General features: G+C 42.5%; 1 protein-coding gene across 8 annotated transcripts in view; it reads right to left on the bottom strand.

Annotated features, from left to right (window-relative positions):
- The window catches only part of LOC5521079, a 37,552-nt gene that overhangs the window by 13,465 nt on the left and 6,116 nt on the right, over positions 1-17,971 (bottom strand). For 7 of the 8 annotated variants that reach the window (XR_007311914.1, XR_007311913.1, XM_048729020.1 and 4 more), the window contains 8 exons: positions 17,340-17,457; positions 17,056-17,127; positions 15,082-15,143; positions 12,099-12,257; positions 10,420-10,521; positions 8,335-8,436; positions 1,340-6,244; positions 972-1,083 (listed from right to left, as the gene is read on the bottom strand). Coding sequence is in view for 6 of the 8 variants with exons in the window: in XM_048729020.1 (XP_048584977.1) it covers positions 972-1,083; positions 1,340-6,244; positions 8,335-8,436; positions 10,420-10,521; positions 12,099-12,257; positions 15,082-15,143; positions 17,056-17,127; positions 17,340-17,457 (5,632 nt within the window). In the remaining 2 variants the exon portion in view is untranslated. The remainder of the gene's footprint in view (positions 1-971; positions 1,084-1,339; positions 6,245-8,334; positions 8,437-10,419; positions 10,522-12,098; positions 12,258-15,081; positions 15,144-17,055; positions 17,128-17,339; positions 17,458-17,971) is intronic. The other variant, XM_048729019.1, reaches the window with a different exon arrangement.

Here is a 17,971-nt window from a genome sequence, read left to right as displayed (position 1 = left end):
ATCATACAGGTATGCAACAACATGGTCTACACGGCTTCAGTATCATACAGGCATGCAATAACATGGTCTACACGGCTTCAGTATCATACAGGCATGCAACAACATGGTCTAAACGGCTTCAGTATCATACAGGCATGCAACAACATGGTCTAAACGGCTTCAGTATCATACAGGTATGCAATAACATGGTCTACACGGCTTCAGTATCATACAGGTATGCAATAACATGGTCTACACGGCTTCAGTATCATACAGGCATGCAATAACATGGTCTAAACGGCTTCAGTATCATACAGGCATGCAATAACATGGTCTACACGGCTTCAGTATCATACAGGTATGCAATAACATGGTCTACACGGCTACAGTATCATACAGGCATGCAATAACATGGTCTACACGGCTTCAGTATCATACAGGCATGCAATAACATGGTCTACACGGCTTCAGTATCATACAGGTATGCAACAACACGGTCTACACGGCTACAGTATCATACAGGTATGCAACAACTTGGTCTACACGGCTACAGTATCATACAGGCATGCAATAACATGGTCTACACGGCTTCAGTATCATAAAAGTTTGCAATAACATGGTCAAATTAGATACAATATTACTAAGTAAGATGCAAGAGATAGCTCAGTCGTCTATATCATACATACAGGAAATAAGTTAATTTGCTCAACTAATAATTACGCACAATATCGCACAGACATAAATAATGGAAACGTCGTTATATGCTGACTATTCAAGGGGTGGCCTATATCTCATTTTAGCGGGGAATGCGCTTCACATGTTGCTCTGAGTTTACAAAATGTGTGCCATATACAGCCATGCCGACAGCTATGACTGCTTTTTAGTGTAAGTAAATTTGATGGTGGACCCCAACGCTTTAGATGGACCCCCAGCATACACATCCAGGAAAACATGGGACTCACAGCCCTCAAAATTAAAAACCACTTGCTCACCCATGTTGACGTCTTCAACACCGTCGTCAAGGTAACCGTCAAACGCGAATTCCTCATGGATCATATCCACCAATTTACTTAGCACGTCTTGTTCAGCGCATGCACCAGCCTTCTGACAAAATAACAGCAGATCGTAAGACACATGGTAACCAAAGACTTGGTACAACTTCTAATGAGATATAACATTTAAAATAAGGGATAAAAAGGTTGGATACCAAGTTTTCGGATAAAGTGAGTGGGCCAAACATAACAGCTCCTGATGGTCTCCTCCCTCCCAAAAGACTCACAGTCGATTACACCCCTTCTTATCAGAATATTAGAATACCAAAGACGATTGGTTGAGCATACTGCTCAACCATACTGCTTACCATTTTAGGTTGTGAAGCCCTTGCTGACCGTGTCTTCTCGTCGCCATTGCTGACGTCCTGCGCGGCGTTAAGTTGATTTGTAACGATACTCGCCTTGATCTCCTCTTTCTTCTGCTGCCCTTCATCCTTCCTTGGGGTGTTCTCCGTGTACTGAGAGTTCTCTGCCGGTCTATTGTCTTGGCTTCCGCGTCGTGGTGTTTGTACCGGCGTCGACCGACCTTTTGCCTCATCTCCCCTTTGCTTTCCGGCTGCGGGAGACGGCGACCGTTTGGGTGTTGACTTTTCAGATCTTTTCACCGAACTTTCAATTGGGCCAGGAGAGGGTCTCCGTTTTGTTTTACTCCTAGGTGTATCTGGGTCAACAATGGACACCTGATCCGACCCTGATCCTTGTTTTGCAGCTGCTGAAGTCAGTACCTTCTTGACAAGATGTCCGAGTAAATCTTTGGAGTCGACGCGACCTGGAGATGGCGGTCTCTTGGCTAGAGCATTTGCAATACGACTCTCCGGTGACATACTCCGCTCCAGGCTATCGGTGGAGCGGTCGCTATCATTTTGAGGAGTCAGTGACCTCCGACGAACGGACTTTATAAGCGCGTTAAAACCTTCATCAGAGAGAGCGCTTGAGGAGCGACTTTTATCATGGGGAGACATTGACCGGTCTAGACTCTCAGGAGTACCGCTGTTGCGTCTTGGCGTAAGAGATGATCTCCGAGGAGAAGATACATTTGATAATTGACTTTCAGGGCGGCCTTCGCTTGTATTGGAGCTATTGCTGTCATGCCTAGGAGTAAGGGAATATCTTCGAGGCGATGATGATTTAGATAAGTGACTTCCAGGTTGATATCGGCTTGTGTTGGAGCCATTACTGTCATTTCTAGGAGTAAGAGAGGATCTACGAGACGACGATGAATTAGAATTTCTGCTCATTGGACGATCTGAAGTTTGGTTTGGTTTGTCCGTGACACTTTTCGGCGTCGAGGATGTGCTTTGGGCAAACGTTGGAGATAATTCATGGTCTGTCGAGACTTTATTGTTGTCTTTTCGGAGTGGCTTCGTATATTTCAACCCTGTATTTTTAGGATCTAAGTCAACGCGTTCTTTGCTTGAGTCTGACTCATCGCTGTCATTCCGTGGAGTAAGCGAAGCTCTTCTCGCTGCGTTAAATATAGCACTGACTGTTTCACTGTGAGCTGCGCAAATCTTACTTATCTCTGTCTCCTTCTGCTGAAGAGCGGGTTTATTTTCTTTGCGCCTCTCCTTATCATCCTCTCTAGTTCCCCTTGTCTTCTTGTCATCCCCCTGGTCTCCCTTACCATTCACCTCCCTGCTTTCTACCTTCTTATCCACGCGCTGTCTACTTGTATCCGTGATGACAACTCCTGCCCCCTTTAGCGACTGTTTCCCGTTCGATGACTCGTTCTGCGGCTTGTAGAACATGAATTGATTGATTGGAAGTCTCGAGGTAGGCGATAATGACGCTGTGGAGGACGACGATGTTGGACTTACTGCTCCTCTTGTTGAGCTGCCTGTAAAGCTAGAGAGATTAAGCTTCTCAACTAGCGGGTTCTTCGTTTTGCTGTATGTGACAGGATTAGAGACATCATTTGAATCAGGTCCTTTATAAAATCCCGAAGACGTTTTTTCGACAATTGCAGCGGAACGTGAGACGACGGTATCCGAGATCTTTCTCTTCGCTCTTGATTCCTCCTGTGGGTTTCTATTCAAGTTACCCATTGAGGTACTTTTCTTGAAGTTAGATGTCGAAGACTGCATTTGCAAACTAGTGTCGTGTACGAATCTCTCAACGAACTCCTCTTTATTTTCATTCTCTGGTAGAGTCGCACCCCGAGAGTTACTTCTGCCAACTTTGTCGTCAACAGTAGGGAAATCGAAGACATCGTCAGAGTCGGCGTGAGTGCGCGTTGATGATGAGGGACTGTTGGGCCGACTTGCACGCTTTGCCATCTGTTCTCTGAATTTAGTAAGAGAAGGTGAAGCTGGTCGGCCTGTATTGAGTTGGTCGCGAGGTACTAAAGACTTTGTGTAGGACTTGTCGATCCTATCACCGACGTCTTTAGATCCCTTAGAACTCTGCAGGGCATTTGGCGTGCTTTGGCGCCGCGAGCTTTGGTCTGGTTTAACCGTTGGAGTAGTCGGTTGACTAGCGGGTTTCTTCGATCGTGGTCTAGAATCGGGGTAATCACCACATGGTTGTGCAATTGGTGTATGCATACTACTCGATTCCTCACCAGGAGACAGAACTAGAGACACTGGACGCGCCTTTCTTCTACCCTGGTCTTTTTGAGTTTCAAACAAGTGGGGATTACCAGACGGGTTGAGCCCATCTTTTCTAGGGGTGGTTTCATATTTGGTGTCATCGTGAGAAAGTGCAAGGGAAGGAGGTCGAGCCTTTTCGACGGTGGGTGTGGTCCCATCTAAGATGCTTTGACTTTTTGAGTGATACCCATTACTTGAAGCGGATCCAGAGTCTGCTCTGAGCCTGGATGAGTCAGGTTCTACTTCGCCTGCGGACCCAGACGAGCTTGTTCTTGATATTCGCATCTCAAAGCGTTTCAGATAATCCGGATTACCACCGATATTACTGGTAAACACTGTATCAGATGATGCGGAATCGCAAGAACTTTTCCGTCTTCGATCACTTCCTGAACCTGTCGAAGATGCGCGGTCCGACCTAACCCCCGAATTATCCGCTGAACTACCACCCAAACTACTCATTGCTTCGATCCTTATTTGATTATGTTCCTCCCCCCAAGTCTTTTTCTCCGGTGTCTTAGCCATAAGGATATCGTTCTCCGGTTTTTCCTGATCAAAGGACACATTGGAGAAATAGTTCGTAGGCTTGCATTCCTTTAGTGATGGGCTCAGTGAAGCCGGCGGACTCAAAGGTGTATTACTTCTCTCGAGTTTCACCGGGTGGTGGAAAGGGAACATTGAACCTTGGACTGCACTTGGGCTAAAAAGAGACGGGCTGAATGGTCCTGTCCTTGAGGGTTCCACCGTAAACAATGCTGCATTCTCAGATCTGTTATCCTTCACAGCTAACCCGACAGGAATCTTGGGTGAAGTGATCGAGGTTATGCCTTTGTTGCTATCACGAACCGGTTCAAACTGAATGTCTGACCAGTTTAACCGGTCTTGTTTGGAATCCCCATGATGCTTGTCTTTCTTGGTGGAGTGTATAGTAAGCCTTGTGCCGTATTCTCCAGCCTTATCAACCCTTTCATAAGAGGTCGAAATACCTTTGGTTCGCACGGGAGGCTGGTCCCTTTGAGAAAAGTTCTCCATTGATGAAGATTTGCGCATTATAGCATTATTCATTGACCCAATATAATCTACCGCATTATTAAGATTCTCAAGGGAAGACCACGTCCTCTGTCTTGACACAGACAGTGATACCTCCTCTTTTTCTCGCAGGTATTTCTCTCTCTCTCCCTTACCAAGGTACGCTTGCAGCTCCCGCGATTTATTGGACAACGAGCGTTCTCCATCCGAGCTTGATCCCGTACGATGTCTATGGTCCCGCGGGTTCCTTTCGGGACTCGATATGTAGGAGTCCTTGCTGACGTACGGGGAATCCTCGTCGCCAGTGGACTCACCTTGTGCCGGATTGCGATTCATCGGCCATGACCTTGACAGGGAGCCACCTGGCGGTGCACGCAGCTCAGAGGTCTGTTCCATGGCTGATGAAGGTCGCAGTGGACCTGCCTTGGCACGATTTGGATCCCGATGAGCTTTAAATTGCTTCTTTTCTAAGCGGTCCTCAGAAAGCAGCGATGATGAACCGAACTTATTTAGAAGCGTTGTCACTGATTTAGATTCTCCAGCTGGATCGCTGGACAATTTTTCAAATTTCGAAATTAAATCTAAGACTGGACTTGATGAGCGTGATTTGACTGGACTTGGAGGCCTAGAGCCCCCGCTGCTGCGCCGCGAGTCACGTGATGGGCTGTTAACACGTGAGCGACCAGGCCTGGGTGACTGGTCTTGTTGGCCTGGACTCGATGGACGGGAGCGGCTTCCGAGAGCTGAGTGGTTTGACCGAGGGTGACTGGACGAGGGGTTAGAATAACTACGATGACGCGATTGTTCATCGTCGCTGTCATTCAAGCTCTTTCGTCTCCATCTGACAGGTGGAGTTTGGGACCGAGGTGTTCCCGAGGAGTGGCTGGCTTTTTGAAAGGACGGTGGTGGTGTTCGAGCCCGCAGTGAATGTGGGTTATTCTTGTGAGCGTTGGTATGCGCGCGCCGGCGTACTGGAGGAGAAAAGTCGTCATCTGATGGGCGGGATGGTTGTGAAATACGGCGACGAGGTTCCGCAACAGGACGAGGGATGCGAGACTTCATGACTGGAGAGGCACGATTACGTATCTCTGGCGACCTCTCACCTTCCCCGCTAGAAGTCCTCTGTCTTGGACGGACCTGGAGCGGCCTCGCTTCTTCCACATCACCCATCTCACTCTCAGACGATGCAACAGACCCGACCGAGGCATCCACCGGCATGAAGAACCCTGTAGGAGGGATTTGCTGGTATGGGACCATCCCCTGCGGGGTCATGTACCACAGAGGTGAGGACCCTACTGGGACAGGTATTGGCACAAACGCCGGTGCGTGGACCTGGGGAGACACAGTGCCAGGACTCATGGCCATGGCTGCACCGCTGACCTGGGGTACCGTGGTGAACACCACAGGAGTGCTAGGCTGAGGGATTGAACCAAGAGCTGGAGATTGCGGTCTTACTTCGCTTGGTGAATTTGTCAGGTTTGCTACTTCGTGGGATATCTCCCTGGCATTGGTTGTGGTTGGGACCTCGGGAGTCGTATCGATGGACTCTGTCTTCCTCTGTGGCTTTGTGAATATATTTCGTTCTTTTGGGGCCTTAGTCTATAACAGCAAAAACTCACTATTAGATACTATACAATGTCTAAAGAAAAAAGAAATCTCACCAGCGAAAATACAAAGAAACGGGCGAAAATGGGTCAAATTGGGTCTAATCTTCCTTCTATTTCTCAAAAAGTCAAACTATCACAACGGAATATGTAACAAGAAACATTCCTTATTCAAAGGAATCAAAGGAAATCGAGGTTAGATTTTGAAGTCTTCCTGGGACATTCCAAAACGATGGAATTTAATAGAATTTTCTATGCGAAATACGTTATATTTTCGTTTCTCTATACTCTTACCATAAAATGAGGTGATTTTAGATATGTTTGAGCGTCTTAAAACGAACAAAATCTAACTTAATGGTAACAGCAAGTCTGAGATGTATCTATTTTTTCTTATTATTATATGGCAGCAACCACTTCCCGTGGAATGGCGCACCCTGATTGGCTGTTGAGCGGTCCGGATACTGCGGTCATTACAAAAAAATTTTCGGACCGACAACTCACTCGAGAAAATAAACAACACTGTAATAGCAATTTGTTGCCACTTTTCTGCAAGGATGAGTTTCAATATTTTTTTTCAGACAGTGAGTTTGATTACATACTTTAGCTTACTTATCTTTATTTTTTTCCTCAATATAATTTCCAAACTGTTTACCTTTACAGTTGCTTCTGTTTTTCGTGAAGCTTTTGTTAGCAATGACCATTCAGCGGAACTTCTGAATTTTTACTGACAATTTTGTGGAATAATTTAGTCCCGATTGATCGTCGCTTTTCACTCGAATTGATCGTAGAGACGTTTTCTTTCAATTCTCCACAGACAGTAAGATATATTCACTAAAATACTTCTCTTAAATTAAGATAAATTATGCAGGTAAATTCCTCGAGTGATTGACCTTTATTCCCCGTTTAAAGAGATGATTTGCTACCGTTTTTATCGCAAATAAAATTTCAGCAAACTTGAAATTGTCGCGCGCGTTGCAAAATCATTATGGCGGGAAATTGTCATAACACAGGAAGTTTGAAGACGATTTTCCCTAAAGACAACTAATCCAAAGGAAATAACATATTAAAAGAAAGGATGTTTTCATGTGAAGGTCAGTAAAATCGGCGTAAAAAGCAATTTTCGATGGTCATTTTACAAATCGACAAATCTTACAAATCGATTATTTCGAGATTTGGAGTTGGGCACCCGTGGCTTGTAAATCCAGAAAGGGTTTCTTCTTTCGCTTTAGCAGCATAAGTTTTCCTTTTTCCAGCCCTTGGTCTTTTTACACAGAACCTGCGGCCTCGGTCTGTACAAAAAGCCCGCGGGCTGAGATTTCTCAGTAGTATTTATCGTCTTTTCCTCAAGTGAATTACCATGTAGAGGCATTAAACTCTATTTATTTTGCAATCGACAAAAAATCAAAAAGAGTTATATTTTTTATTTGATTTTCAGCAGGTTTTCTAGCAGGCTTCCTCTCCCCTGCGGTTTCTCATTTCGCGACGAGGTTTGAATTCGTTATCAACTTTCATTAACCAGAGACTAACCTGAGACTTATATCTGAGAAATCTCAGAAAAAAAACTGTTGAAACCCCTTTGCCGTTTAATAACTTAAAAAACACCTTTGCAGTAGGATTCTTTTTACCGTTTCACCCTGCAGGATCGTGACCAGGGCTTATGAAATGACGAAGGGACACAAAACTGAACAGGAACTACGTCAGAATAACTATTTGTTTTACGTTGATAAGAGTCCAACAAGTTTGTTATAGAGCTCCAAGCCGGCACGTCGCTACTGAAATAGTCGAAAAACAATTTTCTACCGTTTCTACGTTTTTAGGGTTAGAGCGGATATATTTTTCAGGTTAGAGTAAATTTCGAAAACAAAGAAAGATTCAGAAAGACTGAGAATTTAATGAAAGTGGTAGGCAATAAAAATAGATGGGACAAAATAGTTACAACATATATACTACATGTTGGTAACGTGTACGTCTATAAAGTACGTGATGTTTTAGAGCATGTTACTATTTTAACGAATATTCTGAGTATACGCCAAGCAAAGAAAATAATTCTATAACAATAAGAAAAGGATGATACGAGCTCCTTACCTGTCTTAGAAATCCCTTGATGTTTCCAGCGACTGTGATGGAACCCATGACCGCGGTGTGGCGAGACTTGATGGAATTACTGTCCCCCGCTATGCGCGACTCCTGCAGAAGAAAAACAACATACGGTATCAGCACAGGGTGTATCGTACACAAGGCTATGAATAGTTTGCTCCCTTCGCATTGAAAACACTTTCGATGGTTAGGTGCCAGAATCTACTTGGTTTATGAATATTAGAACGACATTACAGGAACTTGTTTCATTCTAAATGCTCTCAGTAGGCTTCCCTATTTTTTAAACCTCGACTGGACCATATAAAATGCACATAAAAAGGCATGTAACATCTCTATGGCAGTCATTCAGTTTTAAAGAATATGTACACATCAATCGAGACCTCAAGTAACCTGACATTCAATCATCAACGCGTTATTTGTAGAAACTATTTAAAGCTTTTTGGGGAATAGAAATAGTATAAACTAGATATAATAACACAAAAAAACTTCGTTTGGCCGTCTTAGAAGCGAGTACAATTAGAAAGATTTGTCAGTGGTGTCTGACAATCGTGTCACGAGCAAATACGAGTTGTTGAGAACAAGTAGTTGTTTCTTGTACTTGTTATCAAGGGTCCAATAACTTTTAAGATTAAATGTTTAAGGATTATGCCTTAAGTTTCAGTAGACCTACATGTTACGCCGGTAGGAAGTCACGACTTTCATGCTACAATATCGTTTTAAATAACATTCCCTTAAATTCCTGACATACTTCACTTGAGAATATTGTAAAGAGCGTAAAGAGTCTAGTAATGGCAGCTTAAATAATCCTAAGAAGGAAGTTAAATATGTCTCATTAGCACCAACTTTAACCAAACTAATACTCAGGTAATAAGAGTATCAGATGTAAGAGGCGATAGAAGTGGTTTGTTTACCTTCATGAAGAGCGGGCTACGCACAAGACAGTAGATAGGCGAATAAGAGACATTCTGAAAATAGCGTCACCTGGTTCCAAGGGTTTCAAGTGCTTTCTACTGTATCCCATGAAAGCACAATTTGGCCAAATCTTTTTTAGCTTTTCGCGTGATATCACACACAAACATCTTAACGATTCTTATTCTAATTAGAAAAACGTGAAATTAACAATCAAAACTAGAGACAACCAATATTTGCCTACAGCTTAGGTTTTGGGTCGCTAAACGCCATCGACACTAAAAAGAATGGCTACTAAAAATGAGCCCACAAAAACCTTGTTATAACCATAAAGCACGTTATCCTGCAAGATGGCGCTTGGTAAGGTAGCCACTCATTGAAAAGAGCGTTTTCTGTAGTTCTACCGGGCCACTTTACTACTTAGTTTGACAGTTAGTTGTTTAAAACAAATATTCGTTATGCTAGTTGGTCTGAACACGAAATCACTGTCAAAAACGCATCACATTTGGTTGCGTTGCATATGTAATGGAGCATTAAAAGATTACAGGGGTGTTTTCCTAGGAAATACACCCACGCCAAGCCTTTCGGGCGAAAGGTCTAATATGAGACTTTTCTTTTCAATTGTCACGCCTAGCACCGGCAAGTCATAGCCAGCTAAGCGATCGCTCTTACTATATCAAATAAACAACGTGCTTGAATGAATTTGAAATGTGCTCGAGCTGCTGACAGGCACGTGGTCAGGTTCGCTGCAAGGGTGGGTAGTCATAGATATCGTATGCAAGTATATAAGTATAAGATCAGAAGATTGTTTAAGAATAAGACTTCGTTCTAGCCAAGGGATGGATTGCAGGCGCCGTATGCGTTTAAATATAGTTATAATTATTATAATCTTTTGTCGTTGTATTTTTTGGCCAATTGTAACCTCGTCGCTATAATAATCATTATTGTAGTTTCCGTCGTTATTTCATCGCGTCGTTAATGCGTTTACAAGTAGTCAAAGTCGTTTCAATCGTTGTTACCGTCGTCAATGTCATTTCCGTCGTTGTTAAAATCATCAATGTTGTCTCCGCCGTTGCTAGAATCAACAATGTCGTTTCCATCGTTGTTTCAGTCGTGTTTCCTTCGTTTTGTGCCGCTTATGTTACAACGCGCCGTTGTTATTACCTGCTGGCTGCTTATAACCGCGTGGGCCTGGTACTCCCATAACAAGGCCTGGCAGCGTTCCCTTGATGACATGTGACCTTCCTCGTGCAGCGACTCGCATTTCTGTACAAAAACAAAACAAAGTTCCTAACCCATTAGCCTACACTGCATTGTTAATAAAACACCAAGAAACCGAATACAAACACACAGGGAATTTAAAGATGTAAAATCTATATTTTTTTCTCCAGTCCTCACAAAAAATAATGGGGATGCATCCTGGCAAAAATACAGCAAAACTTATTGCAACACTGGGACAACCTTTATGTTGATGTTTTATGCTACCTAAGAACATACTTATTTGTAATCATACAGTATAACTACCTTGAGTTACAAACAATGATGAGAAAACGACTTGAACTCAAATAAACTCACACATTAAAACGCCACATGCCGGCATGGATTACATGCCATTGAATTAAGGAGAGAAATTCGTTTGCTGTAATCCCACAGGTATAACACTTGATGAATTATCGATAAGATCATTTATTATGTATTCACTAAGGGGCTGGTTTAGATAATAAGCAATTAGGCGATTTAAAAGGAATCCCTAGTTCATGACTAGTAAAAAGTTAGAAGCATAGTATAAAACGCACAATTTCATAATAGGCACAGAAGACAGCCTTTTCAAATACAGGTGAGAAAAAAGAATAACATTAATTAGGTTCTAAAAAAAAGCCCAAGAACTATGCATGCTTATTTATCTAATAACTCATCACACATGCACACAAAAATATATCCATTCCTCCCATTTCAAAACAGCCCTATCAACGAAAAACCCACAAAACAGACCAACCCTTCCCATCCACCCACAGAACAGACCAACCCTTCCCATCCACCCACAGAACAGACCTGCTCTTCCCATCCACCCACAGAATAGACCTGCTCTTCCCATCCACCCACAGAATAGACCTGCTCTTCCCATCCACCCACAAAACAGACCTGCCCTTCCCATCCACCCACAGAATAGACCTGCCCTTCCCATCCACCCACAGAATAGACCTGCTCTTCCCATCCACCCACAGAACAGACCTGCTCTTCCCATCCACCCACAGAATAGACCTGCTCTTCCCATCCACCCACAGAACAGACCTGCTCTTCTCATCCACCCACAGAACAGACCTGCTCTTCCCATCCACCCACAAAACAGACCTGCTCTTCCCATCCACCCACATAACAGACCTGCTCTTCCCATCCACCCACAGAATAGACCTGCTCTTTCCATCCACCCACAGAACAGACCTGCCCTTCCCATCCACCCACAGAACAGACCTGCCCTTCCCATCCACCCACAGAACAGACCTGCCCTTCCCATCCACCCACAGAACAGACCTGCCCTTCCCATCCACCCACAGAACAGACCTGCTCTTCCCATCCACCCACAGAACAGACCTGCTCTTCTCTACCCACCCACAGAACAGACCTGCTCTTCCCATCCACCCACAGAACAGACCTGCTCTTCTCTACCCACCCACAGAACAGACCTGCTCTTCTCTCCCCACCCACAGAACAGACCTGCTCTTCTCTACCCACCCACAGAACAGACCTGCTCTTCTCTCTCACCCACCAACCCACCCACAGAACAGACCTGCTCTTCTCTCCCCACCCACAGAACAGACCTGCTCTTCTTCCCCAGTACACACCTGCAGCACCCCGTCCAAGCTGGGCCTAGCAGTGACGTCATCCTCAAGCATACACCACAGCAGCTCCAGAAAGCATCTCGACAGCAAGGGCCTCTGAGCCTCCGTTAGTTTCCAGTCAGCGGCTAGCCATATAGTTACAGCCAAGCCAAACACGCATGTCTGCAATAAGATTGGAACAATTTATCTCAGTGATTAGCCAACGACATGGTACAGCAAAGAGAAAAGAGTCTTTCTTTTCTAAAATATCCAATACTAAAAAAGTCGATCAGATCATCTCGTTGGATTATGATAAAAAAAAAATAAAGAAAGAAAAACTGCTGCGTAAAGCCATTACTGTATTTACCCACGATTACCTACTTGCAATGGTTTCTCTGGCGTGGAATTGAATTTTCAGTTAAGGTTAAACTAGAAAGACAGTGACCTGTGAAGTTCCTGAAGCAAACTGTCCGAATTACATGTAAGCTTTTGTCAAATGAAGATTTCGTCGCATTTCGATAGTAGTTATTAAAGTTGGGTAGCAGTTGAGGAGCATGCCAATTTAAAAAAATCTAAAAAAGAGATCGGGAAAATAGCGTTTACGTAGTAATCTCTTTTTAAGTGCCTCCATAACAAATCCATAACTTAATGTATATGAATAATATCAAACATTTCTACATCCAAACTTAACTGAAATTTGTGTATATAGGTTTGCATAGTTTATGTAAGCATCTCACTTAATACATGCACGTTTATAAAGTGAACCTTAATAAAAGCCTATTCTTCTAATAGCACAGGTATGTGATTGCTTTTTTCTTTAAGCACAAATAACGGGAAACGGGAAAATATGACAAGTAATACCATCAGATGATGAGCAACACGAGATATCAGCCAACACAACCTGTGTGCTTAACCAGAATTCAAGCTTGTCGAATTAGCCGAAACGAGGACACATAATTTTATATAAGTCTTCTTTATTATCACCACATACAAAAGAGCGAATTCCATTTATTCTATAAACCTTTGTTGTGATAAGGAAATCGTGAATATGTTGGCGAAAACAGTTATTACTGGTGAGTAAAACCAGCAGTTAAGCTAAATGGCGAGCGATTAAAAGAACGAACAAACCGTGTAATCGGGGGTGCAAAAGAGGTCCTAACAGATAATTTCTACACATGGTTCAAAAACCTTTTACCGCGAATTTAATTATCTTTAATCACACATTGATTTTCTTTCAATTTCGGCACCCAGAAACACCAAAAGACCGATTAAATTCAAGAGCAATTCACATCTTCTCACCTTTTTCATGCTTTTCAAGTGCTGAGTAAACAAACTTTATGAGTTGTTTATAATTAACGACTCGAAAAGAACTTCAAAGTTTACTGAACTTGGCAAATATTTCTATAGTATATCAGGAGATCAACAGAACACAACACCAGTATTTTCTAGTCACGTACCTTGAGACTGGATCTGATTTCTTCTCCCGCGTGCTGGAGGAGATGTGATCAGTACCGTCGGAATGTATGAGTCTGTTACTGGCTGCACGCATGGCTTAGCGAGTTCTTTACCTTAGCTAAATAATTCAATTGCACGCCAAGACGAGTCATTGTTTACCCTGAATCATTATTCAATAGGCAAAACACCCATCAAACGATCAGTACCAAGAGTAATACTTACAAAAGCGACTACTTTGACTAACCTAAAACTTGTATCACACCCGAAACAAATATACCGCATTTTAACATTACATCTCTTTTATCACTTCCCAAATTAATTCTTTTTAACATAATTTATCATCGAATATATAACTACACAAGTACTGTATATAAAGTTTAATAATCGAATTGTATTCGAAAGACATAGCGACCGTACTCTAAATATTAAACCCAAGGATTAGTAAACTTTAGGAATGTATGTGTGCATAGACATGACGGAAAAACCTGGAAAATTCGTAATTCGAGAGAAAGAAAACACAATTTCTTACAATGGCCATCGGTTCCTTGTATTCCGGACTGATTTTTGAAACACAAATAACGTGAGGCCGAAATGCACATACCCAGATTTTGGCTTTTTAAGATATTTTTTCCTTGATCATCCTTGTGCTATGTATGAGCTCAGGGACGAAAAGCTCAAATTTCAATGACACTTTACAAAAAGTCGCATTGGATATTTTGTTTGCTATAACTCACTAAGTACTTAGAGAAATTTTCCGCCTTATTAGATCTGAAATGAGCTTATTTGAAGCGTTAAGTCATGTTTTTCAGTCATGTGTGCATAGTGTGCGTCGTTTGAACGCGGGAATCAACCCAATTTCAGTGCCTCTAGTGTTTCTGTGATTATATACCAATTTTATACTACTGGGAAAAGACTTCTCGATCAGTAACGAATACTACAATTTGATTTGTTTTTATATTTTTTCTGATATTACGAAAAATGTTTCCAAATTGAAAATCGACGTTAAGAGAGGTAAAAATATCGATGCTAAAATAATTTCTGGCATACACCAAAAATTGTCTACCAAAAAGTGATAAAATAATTTGCCATCATACATTAAAGGAATTTTATCTATAAAATTTTATATAAAACTTATCCAGTCTGGTTTGTCTGGACTAAGACTTGATGCGTCTTCATCAGATACATAGGATACCTTCGCCAACTCTGTTCAAACCCAATATAGTGACGTACAACTTATGATTAGGCAGTTCAAGCTCGAAGCCATAACATCCTAAGGAAGTCTGCATGGGACCAGCCGCACAAGAGGTCTTATTGTCCCTTTTGTGAAATACTCGGATTTATTTAAACTGTCGTTTGTATAAAAATACATTGTCGGCACTGCGCGCTCTACAAACAATGTCGCAACGGATGGGCATTGAGGTTGAAATTCCATTGCAAGTGTAAATTCTTATCTTCAGTTTTAATTAAAGGGCGGCTAGAACAAAACAATTCGAGATCGTTGTGTAAAACACCGAGGATTTTGTTGTGATTTTAAGGGTTTAAAAATCCTTACCTTGTCAATGGAGAAACTGTTTGTGTATTCTGGAGCCAGGAAGAGCTCATCTACAGTGACACCTACAAGGATAAAAATATAAGAAAAATATGGCTGCAGCTGACGCTTTTCCTTGACAAGTAAAATGTAGTTTGCAATTAAACTTGTCTCCGGAACTCTTTAACGTTCATCTTTACCTCATCTTTACGATACTAGCAGCACCTCAACACTAGTCTATGCAACCGGGCACGAAAGGTTTCGGTGCAGGATTCGGTAGCATTGGAACGACTTGGAACGACTGAGGGGATGGAGTGGGGTGTGAGCGGGGACTTGTCTGTGTCCCATAATAACAAGAGTAATAAAACAACTACGAGTTCTTGTGCCTCCAGCAATTTGAACATGCCGACTGCTCGGTTAGACTATGCACAGCATGACTTCACAATAGATTTTCCGAGACCAAACAAAGCAATAACAGATTTATTTACTACTGTGTATTGGGTTGCAGAGTCAGTACTTTTATCTTAAAAGATCTTCTTATCTAAAAACATCTAGCGTTGGCGGCAACCAAGTTCTTATGTTATTATAAATCTCGTAATTATCAAGGACCGTATCATGAAACACGAAACACGTCGTCGGATTCTACGAGACCTTATTCTCCTTGACAGGAGAGGAGACAAGCACGTTAAACATTACACAAGAGAACAGGTACAGGTGCAGGAAAATGCAACGGTCAACAACAATTCGCGTCTGATCTATCCTGAAGCGGGGTTATGCAATACCATAGCCATAGGAAACTAGAAGCTATTGGCTGCTTAGTCAATAGGTTCACCTTATATTCTCCTGAAAGGCCGCTTATAGTCATTATACTTCAACTCATGCAACGTATGGAAAGAACCCAAAACAGAGGAAGGAGGTGATTACACGAAGCTTACGTTGTAAACACTTGATCTATTTTTAGGCATAATTGATTGGTTCACTACATACAAACAAAGTATGTGGATTAAGTGCCATTTGGCGCCAGACAAAAATAAAACGTCTTTTGTTTTCTTGCTCCTACAAACGGAAATTTTTTGACGGACCTCAGAATTTATCCATGCAGAGTGTATTAATAAGAGGATAAAGGAAAATCAAAAGTCGCAAAATACGCCAACGTTTCATAGGACTATTTCAGTTCTTCTTTACGGCGTCTAAAAATCGTTTTGGTTTCCTTTATCGTCTTATCGATACACAACATACCAAGATTTCACATAGGATCCAGAGAGCGTAGCTGTGCTCGAATTTTAATCGAAAAAAAGAGTAGTGTTTAGCGAATGCTTTTCACAGAGAGCTAAGAAGTAATCCCAGTTTTTATGTAAAATCGTTTTGAAACTGTGAGTCCAGCGTCTTCTTGTATAGCGACGTTAGCTGGAGTACCCTTTTCTCAGGCAGCGATCTCGGCACATCATACAGCGCATGCGCACATAATTCGGTGCTGTTTACTAGCTCACAATAACATACATTTGACCTAACATCCGAGAAGTTAGTAGCACATCCCCTTAAAATTCCTTAAACGTCTTTCTACTTAATTATAATACCTTTTAGTAAATATCGAACTCGTAGTCTAATATTGTTAAATATCTGACTAGTTTATAAAACTTAAAACACCCCCAAAATACCGTACTTTCTCTGACGCTTTTTTTTCCAAACACGTGTCTACTTTATTAAACACTCTACATAACAAAAATAAACTTTGTATAGTGAGGGTTCTGGGGTCGATGTTTTCTTTTCAAGGAAATACGTTGACTAACAAAGCAGCGAGACAACACGCCTACACAGAGAGACCTTATCGTTTCATACTACACAGGATTCTGAGCGTTTCTTTCTTCTACATGGAACCTATAAGTTTCTGGCTGTTAGATTCCGATGGTACATTTTAGCCTGCCTCTCATTTGAAAATCAACAACATTACTGATAACGCTATGACATGGAAGAGTAAATGGCATCAAAAGTGAATACCTGAGTTGAGTTGTTTAAACTCGACTGTTCCACTTGGATTGACCATAATTGTATCCAACGAAATGTAACTCGCTGCAGAGAAAAAAGAGGGACGGACAAGTAAAAACTTGTTAACCCAGGCCCCTTAGGGGGTTCGAGGGTTCAGAAGACCGCCACCGCACCAGATTGGAAGGTCAGCTATAAAAATGGTCCTTTTATGGATAAACAAGCCCCCTGCTCAAAACCCTCAAAATTAGCCTGCAACCACTTCTCTAAGAGAGAAAAGAAATCAAGCTTGTACTCACGTAGACTTCCTAATGCGTCTAGCGTCCTTAGTGTCTTGATGCTTTCCTTGCAGACCGCCAAGAGTTCCATTTCAAGGAGGGGACCCAGACCCTTCAACAGCTGACGGATAGACAACGCCTGTAAGGGATGAATCGTGAGGTCATATAATGTGTTCTCACTCCTGAAACTGAATTCGCCCCTTTCGTTGTTTCCTTCCCCTCCCTCCTCCCCCTCCCTTCTTCCCATTTTTCCTTCCACTTCCTCCTTCCACTTCCTCCTTTCCCTCCCTCCTTCCCCTTCCCTTTTCCCCTCCCTCCTTCCCCTCCCTCCCTACCTTGTGGTATCCCTAACCCTAATAGTTTATGTGCGGCTTTGTAAAATATCGTCTTTTTTTCTTGCCTCCTTCCAACCAATTACCCTCATCTTCTCCCCTTTCTTAATCCTAGCCCTTGTTTTTGTGCCCCGTTCCTAGCCTATATTCTTGTGGCTCTGTCTCCTTCAACACCGTCTTCGTTCTTCTCTGCCTTTTCAGCCCCTCACACTCATAGTTCCAGCCTCCATCTTCGTTTCTCTGCATCCTTCCCACCTTCAATTCTCTTCCCATCTCTCATTCTTGCCTCCCCCTCTCATCCCTTCCTTCCTTCTCTTGCCC

This window comes from Nematostella vectensis, chromosome 6 (genome assembly GCF_932526225.1).
Source record: "Nematostella vectensis chromosome 6, jaNemVect1.1, whole genome shotgun sequence".
Lineage (NCBI taxonomy): Eukaryota > Metazoa > Cnidaria > Anthozoa > Actiniaria > Edwardsiidae > Nematostella > Nematostella vectensis.
The sequence above is the reverse complement of the archived record's forward strand: the minus strand, read 5'-3'. Positions and strand labels throughout refer to the sequence as shown.